At 40.4% G+C, this 17,731-nt stretch overlaps 1 protein-coding gene across 1 annotated transcript in view; it reads right to left on the bottom strand.

Moving 5' to 3' along the window:
* Positions 1 to 673: 673 nt before the first annotated feature.
* Positions 674 to 17,731, bottom strand: part of TFCP2L1 (transcription factor CP2 like 1) — a 37,714-nt gene continuing 20,656 nt past the window's right edge. The window contains exons 5-15 of the mRNA XM_082764008.1: positions 17,547 to 17,653; positions 16,803 to 16,955; positions 15,527 to 15,637; positions 13,691 to 13,782; positions 12,532 to 12,580; positions 12,342 to 12,435; positions 11,394 to 11,484; positions 10,618 to 10,718; positions 9,498 to 9,640; positions 7,364 to 7,415; positions 674 to 6,948 (exon numbers count right to left, since the gene is read on the bottom strand). Of these exons, the coding sequence (XP_082620134.1) occupies positions 6,911 to 6,948; positions 7,364 to 7,415; positions 9,498 to 9,640; positions 10,618 to 10,718; positions 11,394 to 11,484; positions 12,342 to 12,435; positions 12,532 to 12,580; positions 13,691 to 13,782; positions 15,527 to 15,637; positions 16,803 to 16,955; positions 17,547 to 17,653 (1,031 nt within the window). The 3' untranslated portion in view covers positions 674 to 6,910. The remainder of the gene's footprint in view (positions 6,949 to 7,363; positions 7,416 to 9,497; positions 9,641 to 10,617; positions 10,719 to 11,393; positions 11,485 to 12,341; positions 12,436 to 12,531; positions 12,581 to 13,690; positions 13,783 to 15,526; positions 15,638 to 16,802; positions 16,956 to 17,546; positions 17,654 to 17,731) is intronic.

The following is a 17,731-nucleotide window of genomic DNA, read 5'->3' as shown; positions in this document are numbered from 1 at the left end:
AGCACCCTGATGTGGTAGAATATCCATTCCCTCTCCTTTAACTTAATGGCAAGTTTGGCTGCTGGAAGGTAACATTTTCCAGGTGGGCTCCATCTACTCCAAGTGGAGACAGCAGACATCTATCTCCATCTCTTGAACGTGTGTATTATTAGAGCTATGCCTTGCCCTTAGAGGATGCTGAAATGCTTTCACCCAAACCTCTGGGAATGTCCAGACCTCACTGCCTCTTCTCCGGCATATCTAACAGCTACTAAATAGCACAGAGCATTGCTATCAAGAAGGACATTTTGCTCATCTTTCCTGTCACCAAACACCAGTCTCTGAAATACCTGTGTCCTCTGCTTAGCAAGCCCACAGCCAGCTGCTACCTAACCTAGTTTGTGTTCTCTCTGTTGCTGCTTCAGTAAGAATTAGGCACTTCTCCCCATGCCCGGACTCAGATTAAATGTGATCTGCTCTCTGCATTGTGTTGCTGAGAAATGAATTCAGTCCCAATGAGAAGAGAATCGCTGCAGGACATTTGGCTGTTGCTGACATTCTCGCACCAGCACTTTGCAAACTGCACTCCCGCTGATTCTGAGAGGGCACTCAGCACCTTACAGCTGCCGATGCACGGCTCTCCTGCAGCCATCCATGCCGAGCAATGCAGAGATGAAACACACACGTCTTACAAACAGGTTTATTTGCATTTTGACTGGAGCACAGATTCTAGATACAGATTTCTTCTGCACAACAGTACAATAGCCAGTGCAAAATATGCTTCTTTTTTTTTTAATTCATGTACAAAAAAACGAACAAACAAAAAGACAAAAAGTGTGGCAGTATTTACTCACAACTGGTACGCCTCAGCCTCCAATCTACCCACCTCCACTCGCCCTCGCCCATCACGCCAGCTTCAGGGTCAGCATCGCCCATCTCGAATGGCTGCATTGTCAGTGAAGAGAGGTAACTCCCATAGCCCTTTGAAAGATAAACGCTCACCCCAAGCAAACTGGGAAAACAGCAGGCTACTTAAGAAAAAGTTAGGCACACCAGCTGCTTACCAACACATCCCCCCACAGGGAGCAGAATAATTTTGAGGGAATGGCCAAAAAAAAGAAAAAAAAGTACAAATCGGAAATGCACAAAAAGCTAGGCACCAGCTTAACCCCTTTTTTAAAGAGAGACAAGGATGTTAGCATACACCTCCAGTCTGCCTTCTGCTATTCACCTACAGTAGCTATGATCAACACCAAACACACACTCCCCACTTTGAGTACCCTGTGCTGTCAAGCAGATTATAATCTTAAGAAAATATCTGTACTACTACCATAAAGTAAAACCATTTAATAATTGGAGGAGAAAGACAAGCTACAGTCTGAATACAAGTATTTCTCTGAGAACAGTCAAAAACAAAAACAGAGACAAAAAAAACCTGTCCCAGTCATCTACCAGATGATTGCTAGAATTACAGCCGATGCTTAAGCAATACAACATCAAGCTAGGAAAGTCACCGTATGGCTGTTCAGCTTAGGAAGTAGCTTTGACTAATTTACAAAGCTTTGAGCTATCTGTTTCTCTTTAACTTATTTTCAGAAGCCGCACTATAGAGCTGCAGTGCTAATGCAAGAATATACTTGTCTTCACCAAGGCCTGGAATTTATATTGCAGAAGTTCATCAAATTTACATCACTCCAAGTGGACCATCTCCAAATCACCCAGAGCTGCTATTATGGACTTTTACATTTCTGCTCAAGGAATGACTGGGTTTCAAAGCTTGACCAACAAGAGTTCTTTACATTGAAATGCAATTAAACAAAGCAGAGTACCAATTAAAGCCAAAAGGACACAAGTACTCAGCACATATATGTGTTGATACAGTACAGTATGTATGTGTATATATATATATGCATAAATATGTTTATGTTACATTACAAGGAGAGTGCCATTCAGGACTTCTCAACTGCAATAATCCTTTTACCACCTGCAATTCCTGAAAGTTCTGTCCATTAAATTTCACACCAAGACAATTAAGAATTTCAGTGTTTTCCAGATTGGATTATTATTTAGATTTTAGCCAATTAACCAAGCAGGGTGCTGAAAGAACAGGAGCATTAATTTTACAAACACCAGTCCTGCCACCTCAGGCACATGGCACAGGTTTCTATCACCAAATTATTTGTGCCTTTCCTCCCCTGCCCTGAGGTGACATACAATGGGCATTTCATTGTCATAGTCATACTAACTGATCTGTATCAATTTACTTAGTTTTCAGAGAAAATGTAACAATCAATGAAATAATTCCAAGGAGCCAGTATGGATCTGATAAGAACCCAGGCTTGGGCTTTGCAGCCCTGCTTGGAGTCATACTGCTTTTAATCATGTAACAATTCTCCTGCCATTTCATCCCCAGCAAGCCCACTTTTACTTGTAGGTTCTATACACAATGACAGTTTGGGGTACCACACTACTTAAGTAAGGCTTAGTTAAGACTCCTAAAACCTATAGCTGATAAAGGTCTGTCCTAAAAATTTAACATGCAGAGATAAAAAAAAAAAGTCTAATTTAAATTACTTTGACAAGAAGGTTTCATTTGTTACTTAAAAAAATAATAATAGTAGGGGAAAAAAAAAGACATAAAATGTAACAGGCACTTAAGAGCAGTGTAAAAAAAGATCCTTCTGGGACATTCACATGGGGGGCGGGGGAGCTACTTACTTCCCTTGCCTTTAGTCCGTCTAGAACTTAGACATCTAGCCCAGATTACTCATTTGTGCTTGGAGAATGAAAAGCTTCTTCTGGAGGCTGTCAGATTTTCAAATAGGGTGAATGGGTTTCTCCAGGGACACCAGACCCTCTGTAATCACAGGGACAGCCTAAGCCATCAGGCAATCACCTACCACTTACACACGTGAGACAAGCCACTCATCTGAAGTAAAGCCCTAACATCTGAAGGCTTCACCTGGTTTCTGTACGGACAAACTCACCATCTTCACTAGGCCAAGGGGCTGCTTTTGTGCTTTGGGAGGCAGAGAGGGAGGTTTGTCTGCAGCCCAGTCTCACACTAACATTGCTCTGACCAGTGCCACCACAAGCACTCCTCAGCCACAACGGTTCACGGTCAGTTTGCCCACATACAACAACCTGTTGGTTACACAGCATCATGCAAAACAGGGGCAAAGGGTGCAATGTGTTTTTTGAACACCCAGAGACAAGTGGAAGTAACTCATCATTCATCCAGACACCCAACTAGCTGGTGTCTAGATGTCCATGGGTACGTATGCTACTTCAGCATGAGCCTCCAAATTTCTGTTGGGACTACAGAGGTTCAACAAGGACTAGAACTACTTTGTCAAGTAGGTGTTAGCCTTACATACACATTACAGTTATACAGCTCAACAAACAAGCTAACATAGATAAAAACTGTAGAGCCCACCTAGTAGAACAATATTTATAATCTACATGATTGTTTACTCTGGTATACCTTCTTACAACATAGAAAGAAGAGCAAGATATACTGTCAGATTCATCCTTATATCAATATAAAATTACTCAATTTTAAAAATCTAAATATAACAAAGCCCTAACAGAGTTATTTTTGTTCAAAATTAATCAAGCAAGTGTTACAGAAATAGCATTAGGACTTCTGCATATACTTCTTTATGGGCAAGATTTGTTTCTAAAATAACCAAGAACAAGTTATACTTTGTAAAAATAAGCACATGGTTCTTAGTCCTTAACCATGACAGCAAAGCTGCCTCTATCCTTCCTTTGCAGTGCTGTGTTTATCTATTGCTGTGCCCCCTGAATTGCAGGGCTATCACGTGTGAGTGGATCAGGTACTGACTACACTCTATCTGGCAACCCCAATTTAAATCCCTCTCATCAAGCCAGATCCACCTCTCTCAGTTGCATGACAACAGCAGCAATGCCAGATAAGCAGTACCGGGCCAATATTACAAAATTACATGAAAAAGCGTAGCCAATGTACATCTTCCAAAGCATCTTCTACAACAGAAACCAGACAGCCAGCAGCTCCTGGCACACAGTGGCATGTAGGCCCCACCTATTCACAAACATTTTGGAAGGTAACTATAGCTGTGAGGCCACAACTGGGGCCAGGGGACTCCCCACTGCCCCCTGACACAGGCCGCAGAGCCAGGGGGTGACACAGCTGCCTCTCAGACAGAATAAACCTCTGCGACATCATTCAGCCTAGGCCAATAACCTTAACTTCTGTCATTGATGTACTTAGTTTTCCTCAGAGTGCAGCGACACAAAAGGGACACGAGGGAAACACGGATGTAGCTCAGCAGTGCCTGCAGTACTTGGTGGCAAGTAGCTGCAGGAGGAAGTGAAGCTTGTCCTCCCATCTTTTGGGGAGTTTTGAGCTGAGAGGGTGGCTGCAGGGAAGGAGCCCGCCTTCCACCATGACATGCCTCGGGGCTTACAAAGTGCCACAAAGGGCAGCAAGAACAACTCAGTCTGGGTGTGAGAACAGCATGGTTCAGCTGGAAACAACATTCAAAGATCATCAGGTCCGAGTTCCTGACCACTTCAGGGCTAACCAAAAGTTAAAGCGTATTAGTGAGGGCATTGTCCAAAAGTCTTTTGAACACTGACAGGCATGGGGCATCAACTACATCTATAGGAAGCCTGGTTCCAGTGTTTGACCAGAAATAAAGGTTTTGGTCAGTCACAAGCTCTCCTTCAGTGGCACTTTCACTTCAAGGCACGGTCAAGTTTCATGCGGCCTCATCTTCCTCAGAAAGATGGCATTTCCCATCTTCCAAAAAGGCATTTCTTCCCCCAAAGCTACTCCCAGCCTCTCTGTTTGGCACCACCTCACTCCAAGAGGCTACTCACAACTTTTCTCGCCTACACAACCTGATCCTCAACCAAGCAGCCTCAAGCTCCTTCACTTCACAGGGTGGAACTGCCATGTCCCAAACCCTGAAAGTCTCTTTTGGATAACTGCTACGATTCATGGAGCATCCGGGACAGCCAGTTGTGCAAGATCATGCCTAAGTATGCAATGTTAGTCAATTAGATGAGTTGGCTGCAGGTTTTCCCATTGTAACACAGTTTTTCTATTCTAGTATTATTTTTGGTTTAAAAAAAAATGGTGGGTGCATTTTTTTTTTCTTTTTTTTTTGTTGCTTTTCTTTTGGTAGTGGGGGGTTTGCACAAAAGTTCATGCTTTTAGTGGAAAAAAATGCTTTTCTCTGTACTTTGCTCTTTATTTCTGTTGGGAAAACTTGAAACACATCATTTTTGTCAGAAAAATTATCAGTCCACGTCTGTCCGAATTCCTCCGGTGTCAGCTGGGAGCTCTAATTCACGTTCTGCACATCCCCCTTTCCCAGAAGGCTGGGCTCCTGGGCACCCCTCCAGCCTTCATGACGCACTCCCCCTTTGACTAACCCGCGGTAAGTGCACCATGGGATCTGACATCCAGCCAAGGAGCTCGGCCCCAGGGGAGACATGGCGCACAAGGCACTTTAATGGTAATTTCTGAGGTCTGCGACAGTAGCTAAAACTGATGCTGCTTTAAGGGTCAAATGGATTTAATTAAACGTTTCCATTCCAAAACGCTAGAACGTTTTATTCAGCGTTTTCCAACTGACAATTTCTCTTTTTTTTTTTTTTTTTTTTTTGAAAATTTCCATTCCAGGAAAATGTTGGTATTTCAGCTTTCTGTCTTAATTCAGGGAGAAATGAAATGTTCAAGCAGAAGAATTTGATGCTAGATAGCCATTCAGTTTGGGAGACAGCCTCATTAATTAGCTGCCAAAATCATCCATCCATGCAAGAAGGGTGTGATCCAGTTTGCCTTTGACATCAGCGAAAACCACTTTTTCAGCTTCATGGAGCCTGGATGGCATCCCAAGAGACCAGGGGAGGGGTGTGGGGGTTAACTGTAGTTGAGGCTATTTGAAACAGGAGTCCAGAGTGAAACAGCAAGAATATAAGAAGCAGCAACTAAGATGATCCATTACCTGGGCTCAATCTAAACTCAGTTTTACTTACTTTAATGATTTTCGCCTGCTGTTACTCACCAAGATCATAAAACCTAATTCCCAGTTACAGTAAAGACAGCAGTTAATTAACACTTTATAGAGTAGAATAAATCTGCAATATGAATTTGTCATGAGCTCTATGGCTTTCAATGTTTAAAACATTTCCTCCGAAAACCCTCTTATACTCTATGCAAGGAGACTACTCTAAAGCTAAAGATACAATACAGTACTGAACTGCTTGCTTCAGGTTGCCTGTCCTCCCTTGAACCCTGCAAAAATTGTTCTGTTGGATAAGCATTAAAGAAGCTCTGTCAGGTCAGACTAAGGTCTTGGGACTTCAAGCACATCTACAAATGGGAAGCAGCTAATTGCAGGCTTCCAGGGTTGACACTGTGGATGGGGACTGGGCACCAAATCCATCGTCTGCGTTGCTCAATCTGCTCCTGGATTTAGCCCTAAGCCCTCCACCTCAAAGAGTAAAAGAGGAGCCACAGGGAGCCTATGTCCATCAGCAATGGGGTGTGTGTTGAAAGCAAGAAACACTCAGAACTGTAAATAAAACAATTCATCCAACCATGAGGGGTCTAGAGAATTGGTTTTTGTTTATCTTTCATTTCCCTTTAGTACAAGGCAGATGTTTCTAAGCAGTAAGCAGAAACCTCAACAATTTTTAAGACTGGAGAGGAAGGGAGGAAGGAAGAAACATGTACAAGCTTTGAGGATGTTCTTAACTCCAGCTTCAAAGAAAAAAATGTATATCTGTAAAAGCAAGTTTTTCTTTAAGCTGTTTGGTAATTCTGAGTTCATAGGAGCATTTTATCCAGAAGGTTCTTCATGTTTCCAGTCTAGGTTGTAGCAATCTCAGTGAGGCACTAAACGTTAGGCTGTTAAAGTCTTTCTGTGCAGCACGGTCATTTTAAAATGATGTGGTAGCCATCATTGCTTTCAGCTGTAATAAAGAAACGCAAAACATTTTTTCATTGCTTTTAGAAAACAACACAAACAAACAACTCCAGGCTTTCTTAGGTAGTTTTCACTAGTTTGCACTCTTGTTCCACAACCCATTCATGACAATCAGATGTCAAAACATTTACAGAAAGATACAACATTGTAACCTTTTATCATTTTACCAGAAGGCCTTCTGCTCATTTATGTCAGTGGTATTTGAGTAATTATTTAAGTTTTATAACAGTGTAACAGAAGAAAACACAGATCAATCAGTAATTTGATGCATCTTCTTGACTTACATCAAATTGGATTAGTTTCCTCTTCGGGATACCAGCACTGAGTTTGTGATAAAGTTTAGTCCCATTGAAAGGAGAAAAATATCTTTAGAAACATGTAGTAGGAGCAGCAATGCTTACCTTTTAATGTGCTGATAACAAAACAAGATTCATCTTGGAAGTTCTGCACCATCTGAAGGGTAGAAGAAAAAAGCCAACACAAAATGTTTTTAGCAATTTAATTCAAGATTCTTTCAGTGTCAGTATTGCCTTTAAAGAAAAGTTATCAAATTCTGGTGTCTAGTCCTACATAGTTCTCAGTAACCCTGCCCGTAGATCATTAAAAGTATATGAATGATTAATTAGGGTTCTTACAGCTACTAATGTGCTTAAGAGAAACTTACACTGAAGTGCTTGCCTGGAACTGATCTGGCTTGTTCAGCATTTTACCCATCCTCTTTGCAACTCTCGATCCTACAAGTTCTTACAACACTCTAGCTACTTGATTACAGATTATGCTCTTAATTGACTTGAATGGCACTATTCCATTTTAGGCTGGATAAACACAGACCCTCTCCTAAAATCTAGAAATAGTAATACACACACACATCCACATATTATACACACACATTCAGCAGAACCATGAAGCTCAGCTGCTTTTATATTAGCATCTGGGATAATACGTAGAGATGGTCAGCCCTGAGGAATGAACATCTTGTTGAATAAAGGAATGTTGCTAACATAATGTCATTTCAGAAGTGTCCACCTGGTTATTTTGACCAGAGAGTACTAGAGATGCTGTGCATGCATCTACATTTACCCATTTGTACTGTGTTGAAGCACAGGCATTTTAATGAAACTGCTAAGAGACGAGGCAGATCATGGTAAGATTAGTATCTAAAGCTATCTGAGTTATTGGTGAGAAACTAGCTATTCAGAACATTTGCAGGATCTAGTGAGGCCCCTAACTAAAAGACTCATCTAACTTCAGAACCAAGCTGAACCATTCACTTAAGCTTCATCCACAGTTAATGCTTCATCCCATCCTAGAGCAGCTGTGTGGAAGAGAGGAAGTGAATTACCTTCTGGAGCTGTCTCCTACAGCTACAGCAGAGAGTGGACACCTAACTTCAGAGGGAAGGTGACCAGAACCTATGATCAGCCCAGAAAATCCAGCTTTAAGCAAAACCCTTTTCCTAGCTACTGAACATCATTCAGTACATGCAGTAGAGCTCTTCCAGCTCTAAGTTCTCACATCAAACACCCTTTTCACCAAGACTGATCTCCCTATTCTCTTTTGCCACCCCCTGCTCCTGCAAATCAAACTTGACTGGCCAGTCCATGTGTCCATGTCTAATGATGCATGAAGTACATTCATACAGTGCCTCACTCTTGCCACTATGCTACTAAAACAAGAAGAAAAAAAAAAACACACACACCCACAAAAATAAAGCAATAGACATTGTTAATAATTGACTTAAGTAAATAGTTAAAGCCTTATACCCAAGCTGGTTAAGGCAATTCCCCTACCAAGAGTTGCCTCCAAGCACTTTACATCCATAAAGCATTAATGTTTCAGATTTAATCAGGCTGAAATAGCAAGGAGACTTTAGGAATATGCATTACAGACTTCAATTTAGGCCCCAGTTGAGACCCATGCTCTGCTTCATTTGTTTTAACAATGTTCCTTATATAGGAAGCTCCCTAAGTGATTCTGGTGCATGAATGAGTAAGTCACTTAGTGGGGGAAAAAAGAGGAAGGGCAACTCACTATTAACCTACAAGTTAATGGAATGGACTAAATTAAGCCAACATATAATGGGACACAAACAGCTAGCAGAAGTCCATGAAATCATAGTGTGCATTTACACAGTGCTAACTCTGACCCAGTAGCCAGTCAGTCATTATGTGGCTGTAGTCATTGGCTGAGATGTAAGACTAATTGCCCTAAAGATTTTCAAACTTGCCTTCTTCAAAAAGCTTTCCTATTCATTTTTAAAGAAACTCACTTCAGTTCTTCATTTTGGAATTTGTTTAAGCAGCCAAAATGAAAAGGAAACAATCAATTATTTTTTTAATCTCTTCTATAAAGCAAAAATCTTAAAATCACACCAAAATTAATGTTATGAATGAATGATATGCTTTAAATTATTTGTTTCAAGTGTTTGTGATTAGTGACCTTGCAACATTTTCTTGAAAATTCATGTCATACTTTAAAAGGTCATTCTAACTTCAAGAATGCAGACAACTGTTTTAGTTTGCTTTTATTCCTTACCTCATTGCTCACTAATACATGGATCCCTGTGGGTCCCTGCCGATAGATTCGATTTATCTGCTGCGGAGAAATGCTGTACAAGTTTGCAATCTTCTCAATTAATTCCAAGGTGGTCAATTCTTCCAAGAAAATTGCATGATATACTGCAACAAGTTGAAAGGAATTACAGTGTAATTATAGGATAGTAATGACAGGTAACACCAAGATGCTCAATATCAACAACCGTATGGGTTTAAGATCAAGGTTCAAATCTTGACAGTAGATAAGCAAGCTTAGTACCTTCAGAGCAGGTACTAAGCAACTTGATTATTTGTAGACAAATACCTAACATTTGGGTACAGCAGGCAAATGGAACCCATGTCAGTTTTGCCCAGAGGAAATCATAAGGACTAATGACAACGTATAATAGGGTACAAAAAATAATAATCCCTTATAAGGATGTCATTATTCTTATATGATATACTTTACTACTTTTAAATTTTGACATTTTAAAGTAGCTCTGATTAAGCAGTAATACCCATGATAAGATGTTGCACAAAAGTAGTATTTTATTAGATACTTTCCCGTTGACACCATAGGCACAAACTAAAGACTTCAGCGAATCAGATAACTGTAGATGACAATATTTTTTAAATCTGATCCAAATGGTAGGAACAGACAGGTAGAAAAACTGTGTCTAGTTAAAACTATGTGCCAGAACTAAGTAGGATCTTCATTCTCATGTAATCCTACTTCTGGAGCATGTTATGAGAGACAGTTCAGAGCAGTGAGTCCTCAAAAGCTTTGAAATTCCAAGAATTAGAACCCCACTTTAAGACATACCAGCCTTCCATTTCCTACAACACTTTCAAACAAGCCATATCTACAATCAAATTGTGGATAGGATGGCAGTTTTTAATGCTACAGTAATTGTTAAGAACAGAACAGAGCCCTTGTTATGTCATTGTTTGGATAGCTTGTGAATGTAGCCCTGTAACTAAGCTAACTAACCTAACAGTGTCAGAACAGGAGTAAGCATGACCTCTCCAAACACACAATACCAAGCTGTGCCATGCAGAAGCTCAGGAAGAAAGCATATTTTCAGACAAGTGCTTAACAAAACCTATACATAAAAACTTACCGCAAAGACTGCCATCTCCATTTTCTCGTTTTTGGTGGAGGTGGGACCTGTTATGCTCTGGTTCTTGACAGACATAAATTGTCATCTTGGGCCTTACATTTCTATAGATTATTAAAAGACAGTAGTGAGTTATTTAGATCTAAAATTGTTCCAGTCAGCCACCAAACAATGAAAGCTGGAATCATTCAGGCTGTGCATACATAACCAACTAATTCTTGATGCTGGTGACTAAATGACTTAGGGAGGTCTACTAAGAGCCCCCTGGGAGGTGGTGGTAGACTGCAGAATACCTTAATCTCTTCAGGGCCAGATAAGAATAAACAGTATCCAACATTTGCAAAGCAGTTCATCATACTCTCGTTTACTGATTTAAATTCTAAGCAGCTGGAGAATTTACAATGTTATTGCCATCTAAATTAAGTTTTACAGTCATCTGAGACTCCGGGGTTGTTCTGTTTGTTACCTGTGATGGAGATACAAGATGAGGTACTGTAGGCAGCGTCACATATGAGGTACATGGAAACTATCATCTGGTAGCAAATAAATCACTGGAAATCCACATTATGCTGCTTCATTTTTAACTCAGGTGAGTTTGGCAGCATTTCTGATCTGCACTTGGATTTGAATACCATTGTGATCTCCAGCCTTTAAGATGACCCTCTGAAGTGTTAAAAGGAAGTCTCAATGCTACAGCTCTAGGATTAACTTCATGTTAACACTGAAAATATCAAGGGATGCTGCTATAACAAGAAAAATAGGAAGGAAGAAGTACAAACCTTCCTTTGATTGCATTAAAGAGCCGAATTCCATCAGCAGGCCCACAGATTTGAACAAAATCTTCTTTGGACATCTTCAGTAAGTCAGCACCTACGTATTTCAGACATTTTTTTTCAGAAGTTAAGCAAATCTTAGCTTCCAAATTTTGTGTATGGTAAGCAGGATAGGGGAGGGGGAGAGAATCCACAAAGCTAAATCAGACAGACTTGCCTGGAGAGGTTGCAAATTGAGAGAGGTGACACTGCAAATGAATCATTGTAAAATAGAGTGCTAGAAGAGCAGTGGTCCATAGGAAGATATTCTAGACAGTACTGAAACAAGCTAGCTACTTAACACTCTCCACTACTAAATGTCCCAATTTTCCTTTGCTGCCATGTTCACCAGGTTATTTAAGCATAATACAAGCAAGTCAGAGAAAGGTTCCTCAAAGTTTCAACATCTTAAATACTTCTCTTCCACCATCTTAATGCTGTGTACAACTACTAATGGGAGGGTACAATAAAGTTGGAGCCAGGCTCTTCTTGAAGGTGCACAGTAACAGGGCAGGAGACAGCTAACAGAAGTTGAGAAAGATGGCAAATACTGAATAGGTAAAAGGAAGTAGCTTTTCATTGTGAGCATCATCAAGTACTTGAAGAGGTTACCCAGAGAGATCATGGTTGGAGATACTCAGAACACAACTGCAAAAGGCACTACGCAACCTGAGCTAATTGGACTTGTTTCAAGCTAATGAACTCAAGAAGTCCCTTCCAACTTCACTTATTTTCTTTATTTCTACAATTCATGTTTTGGTAAATGCTAACTAACCTAAGAACAAAGTAACAACCACACCAGATCCGACTAGTGATCCCATCAACAGTGGCCAGCAGCAGATGCTATTGATAGGAAGCATGAGCTGCACTTACAATTGAGAATAAAAACAAAATAATTGGACCATTCAAACTCACCCGAAAAACTTGAGAAGAGTCTACAGAATGGAGAGAACCTATTACGATGAAGCCACTGCTGGGCATCTTGAATAGAAGCAGAAGGAAGGAGATGCTACATTGCAAAAAGAATAAGAAGGTCTTGAAATGAACTGTTCACCAGTGTCCTAAAAAAGAAAAGCACCACATTAACATGATCTCAAATACTTACATCATTGCTGGGAGGCAGGAGCTCCACTTGGTGGGTTGGAGAACTGTTGCTAAAAAAAATTATATAAAGTTGGAAGAGAAAAAAACATTATTTTAAATTTTGCATTCAGTGCCCATCCTCCTCCCCCTTCTCTATTTGACTCAACTGTCACAAGTTACATATTGATTTGATTTTTTTCTCCATCAGATTTTTTAAAAGATTTCCAAAATCTGGACAAGTACAAAAAACAAGCAAACAAAAACTCCACAACTCTGCTTTTGTTGCTCAGTTGAGTTTCTGCTCAACACTGAGGAAAAACCCCGTTTACAGACCTCATTCAAGATTTTCCATACAGCTGACTTACTAATGTGACCCCATCTAACCAAGCAAGTTGTGACCTACAAGTGTGGCTAAACTCAACCATTCTGAGCCAGAAATCCCCTAACTAAATCCATTGTCTAATAGTGATTCTTCACAAAAACAGAATAATAAGGGACCTTCTAAATCAGCCCTGGTATTATTTTAAACATACTAAACTGTAGTTTATTACACAACATTTCTAATAGACCCTCCCTAAACACTGACGGGACTGATCTTAGGTATTTCATTTATTTCTTTATGATGGCAATATTAATGAATTAAATGTGCCTCCTGCTTATCCTTCATTCTTGAATGGCTTCTTAGAAACCTGACTGTTTTGCTCCAGACAGCTTCTTTAAAGCCCATTCAATTGGGAATTCAGCACACTGTCCCAAGCCATCTTAAGTCAGAAAATATGGGAGAAATACCAACTCAGAGGCTTTCAGCATTCAGCATCTCTTCAAATGCTCTTGTTGGAAGATACTGAGAATTGCTGGAACAGGGCATAGTATGTTGCCTGACCCCCACAGAAAAGTAGGAGAACAAATTTATGGCCAGAATTGCCCAGGTGGTTCTCAGATGCTCATCTCCCAGCCACCACATAATCAGTGGACATTCAGACCTCTGCACTACAAGGAATTCCTGCCTGTAAGGTCTTAAAACCTTTGCGGAAAATATCTTGCCCCTTCCAGGAAGGGTACTGAGAGGCTAACTGGTCCTTGACCTCTTTCAGGACATGAAATGCATGGATACACAAAACACACACACACAAGGGCTACTGAATCAACGGGAAAAACAGAGCATTTTATTTGTTACATACCCATCTCCAAGGTTGAAGCTGTTAGGAGAACTGTTGTAGCTTGGAGATGGAGCATTGTTCATTTGATAAGGCACATCTGGCCAGGGAGAGCACTGTTGGAAGAAAGGCAGCGGGGATACTTTCATGAGGTTGGAAATAAAGGATTCGATTCTCCTCTCATACCACATTCATGCTGTTGCCACGCCACTAACTTCAGCTCATCACTCCTGCTGGGAGGAGGAGACGGGCCATGGATCCTACGCTGCACTCCAAGCAGGCTGTCAGGGGGCCAGATTGATTCCAGTTGTGCATTCCACATTTCTCCCATTTCACAAAGCCTGTCCCCAAATAACACTGGGCCAAAGTGTGCACAGCTGTAAGTCAGAGCAACGCCAGTAAGTCAACTCAGACTGAAGGCAGCAATGATACAGAAATACCACTGGTCTCAATTATGAATCCCTAATTAAATCCAGGCAAGAGTGACAAATACGCTCCAGTGGCATTGCTTCAGGTTTATACCAGTGAAAAAGCAGAATTTGAACCAGCCTGTTAAAACCTCTGGCTATTAGTTGAGGAGCTCAAGTTATAAATGGATATTACATAGGGAAAATTTAAGACAAAACAGACATGAAACTACTAAAAGCCTTCACAAATACAAGTCAAACTCCATACTCCATCACAGTAGTATCAAGCCAGAGCAACTAGCTAGAATTTGTGACTTTGTTGTGAATTGATGCCACTGTAATCAGTAGAAGAAATCTAGCCCTGTGGAAGCCCCTGCCATCAAGAGCTCAAGAAAATGCTCTGTAGTATCCTTGTTTGCAATGATAAAAAGAAGACAAGCTGTAGCTTTGGAGTTTTATCATCTCCACATAGAGCACTAGCAAATATTTAACTCTTTAGCAACCCACATCTCCCTGTGCAATATGTCAAAGTGTATCAGAGCTAATAGCAAGAGTTTAGGATCTGCCAACTCAGGAGAATTAGGTCTGTGTACACAAGAGCCTTGTTAACAATCACCACGTTGAATTAGAAAACACACTGGTCACTCCTGGCACCTTAAGGAAAATTGAGTGGGGCAAGCTGGATCTCACAAATAGGAAGTTTATTTACTTTAAGGAAAAAAAAAATCCTCATTTTTAGAAGTCCAACAAGCCATTTCAAAAATAAAAAAATGAAAAATAAATCAAACTACAAAACATTCCCACAGGGAGATGGAACGGCACTTTTAAACTATTGTCTTGAGTCCGTTTGGCTTAGCAATTCTATGGCCTGGGGTGAGCTTATACATACATCTTAGCAATGAGGGGACTGAGCGTAGAAACACATGCATCTCTGTACCAGATGACAGTCATATCCACAGAACATAAGACATTCAGATATTCCTAGAGTACAAGCCAGAATATTCTGAGAGCTACCGTAATAGTAGCCTCAAAGGCACAATCACAGAAAAACAGATTGATAATTTAATCAGACAGCCTATTCATCTGTTGAACTGCCCCATCTCCAACATGAGCTTGTGCCAAATATTTCTGAAGAAAATACCTCATACAACTGGTGTCTAAGTATCATGACAAGTGCCCAGGAGCATGGCAGAAGATAGAGAAAACATTTCTTTTAAACATAGGCTGTTGAGGACTGGTTTATACTCTGAAACATAAGAAATTTTGGAAGCTTTTATAAACTTCAACAATGACAAACACGTTATAATTTCACTAAGCTCTCGATTTCAGTCAGATCTTGGCATTTGAGTCTCTACAAGAATCTCCAAGGATAGTTAGCAGTTAGACTGCATTTGCTCTGAAATCTGTTTCCCAATATGCTGAAGTAGTACAACATATGTCTAAAACATTTTACCTCTGTGAGAATAGTTGTCTCATAGGAAGGCTGATACTTCTCCTTCTCTTGGGTGGTCTTCTTCTCCATTTTTTCCCTGTCAGTCTTCTGTTTTCTGTCTGCTCCTTTAGGCTATAAGCACAAGCACAAGCTTTCCCTTATGCCAAGTATTACAAGTTTGGAGACAGAAGCCAACCAATTTTTTCTGATCTGTTCACAGAAGACTCCTTAAGATTTATGGGGACTCTACATATGAGGCAAGACCAGATCTACATTTTCCAGACAAAAAAATAATCTAACATCTCTACTGTTTCTATATCACCTCCCGTTAATGCCTACTGCAATTCCAAACGAGGCTGACCACAATCCTGAGATTTGGTACCAACAGATTTCAGACCACGAGCATACTGAATTATATACTTCAACTGGTATTTGCACCCTCTCTCCTGGAACAGGAAAGACACTGCTCACAGGAGCAAGAATTGGAGCGGCAGATCCTTCAAGACAATAACAACAAGGTTTTTGTAGGCTTAAGTTGCTCCAGGTCTGCCACACCCACATTAGAAGCTTTGGAGATGGACAGAATCATCTTTCTCTCCCCCAGGAATTCTGCAGCAACAAGCAAAGGTTATTTAAGATCTCTAGTTATGTTCACACTGTTCATGGAGGATTCAATCAAAGAAACTGGAGATGCCCATGCTGTCTTGATTGCCTAGACACAATGAAACACAGTAGATACCCTGAATATCATCATTGTAATAAGTTAACTTAAAATGACTTAAACCAGTATCCCATATATTCCTGAGAAAGTGGACCATATAGTTTTTTTTGTATGGTTTGTAACACAACATCACCTTCAGGACACAAGCCAGTGAAGGGCACTGCCTTCTTGACACTACTTGTCTACATCACACAGAAATTTAATTTTTGCAGTGACACCTATCCAATGGGTTTTCATTCCAACCAATCAAGGCTTGAGTTGTTGGGTGGGTTTTTTTCCTCATCATTAAGAAATCGAAACAGCCCAGATCTCAGCGTTTGTATACTGTTCAAGGTACAGTGGACTGGCATCAGTCTCAGTGTGGCTCTTGGGTCATTTGAATGTAACTAGAATTGCTGTGTAGTTCTGAGGTTATGCTGCTTTGTGTACAAGAGGCCTGTTTAAGATTTTAAGCATATCCAGTTAAAAGCCTTTGTTCTTTTATTCTGCAATTAGCACCACTCCTACACAATTTACAGACTGTGCATGTTCTTGTGTCTTCATCTAGTTGATGATAAAGCCAAAACTACTTCATACCTTGAACACCTTGATCTGGCAGCTTGCAGAGTGCAAGTGTTCTGTGTATTCACCATTTTCATTCTGCTTAAAGGTGTCGATTTGCACCCGGAAAGGAACCCCCTTCTCTCCTCCATGTTTCCGTGGAGTAAATTCTGTGCTGATACAATGTACCTGGCAAAACAAAAGCTGGGCTTATCTCTGGAGACTGTCTGAAGCTGTGCAAAACTGAGTTTAGACTCCCTGTATTTGCAGTGTGCCTTAACATGAGGTTTTAGCTCCTCCCTAGAAACTAAAAGAGTCAGAAGAGTTCAAAATATTTTCACTTCTGTTCCCCAAGACAAAACAATTAGAAGAACAAGAAGCCTACAGAGAAATAGGACATCAGGAAAAGCATCCTCTGACTTAAGTAAATCCCACACACAGATTAAAAACACGTAGTTGGCATTTGGAACAAGAAACACTCATGAACAAGGAAAGCAAGCAAAACTAAAAGGTTGTGAATGGTTTCCTCCAGACAAAACTCATGCTTAGAAAGCAACATCAATGTGCTTTGGGGGGGGGGGGGGTACTTTTTTTTTTTTTTAATAACCCAGATAGAGCAGATATTGCTTCAAAACTAGCAAGTAAGTAACTAGCAAGTGTCGTATAAACTAGTTATACATAACTGATTTTTTCCTCTTCTTCACGTGCCATCTCTATCTTCAGGTCTTTATAAGATACCTCACCTTTGTATTTACCATAGGAATATCACTTTTCTCTTACCTGAATGAATGCTGAGGCTCTCTTTGATGGATCCCACAGAAATTCAACAGTGTTCAGCTGTGTGGGGCTGGCCCTGGGATCCAAGATGCCAACTGACAGCGGAATATCTGTAGAAGAAAACCCCTAAAATTTTAAAAATATTAAATTGAAGAAGAGAAAGCATTTCCGTACAATTACAAGAAGCA

The sequence above is a fragment of the Aythya marila genome (assembly GCF_965140915.1).
Source record: "Aythya marila genome assembly, chromosome: 6".
In the NCBI taxonomy this organism is placed as follows: domain Eukaryota; kingdom Metazoa; phylum Chordata; class Aves; order Anseriformes; family Anatidae; genus Aythya; species Aythya marila.
The sequence above is the reverse complement of the archived record's forward strand: the minus strand, read 5'-3'. Positions and strand labels throughout refer to the sequence as shown.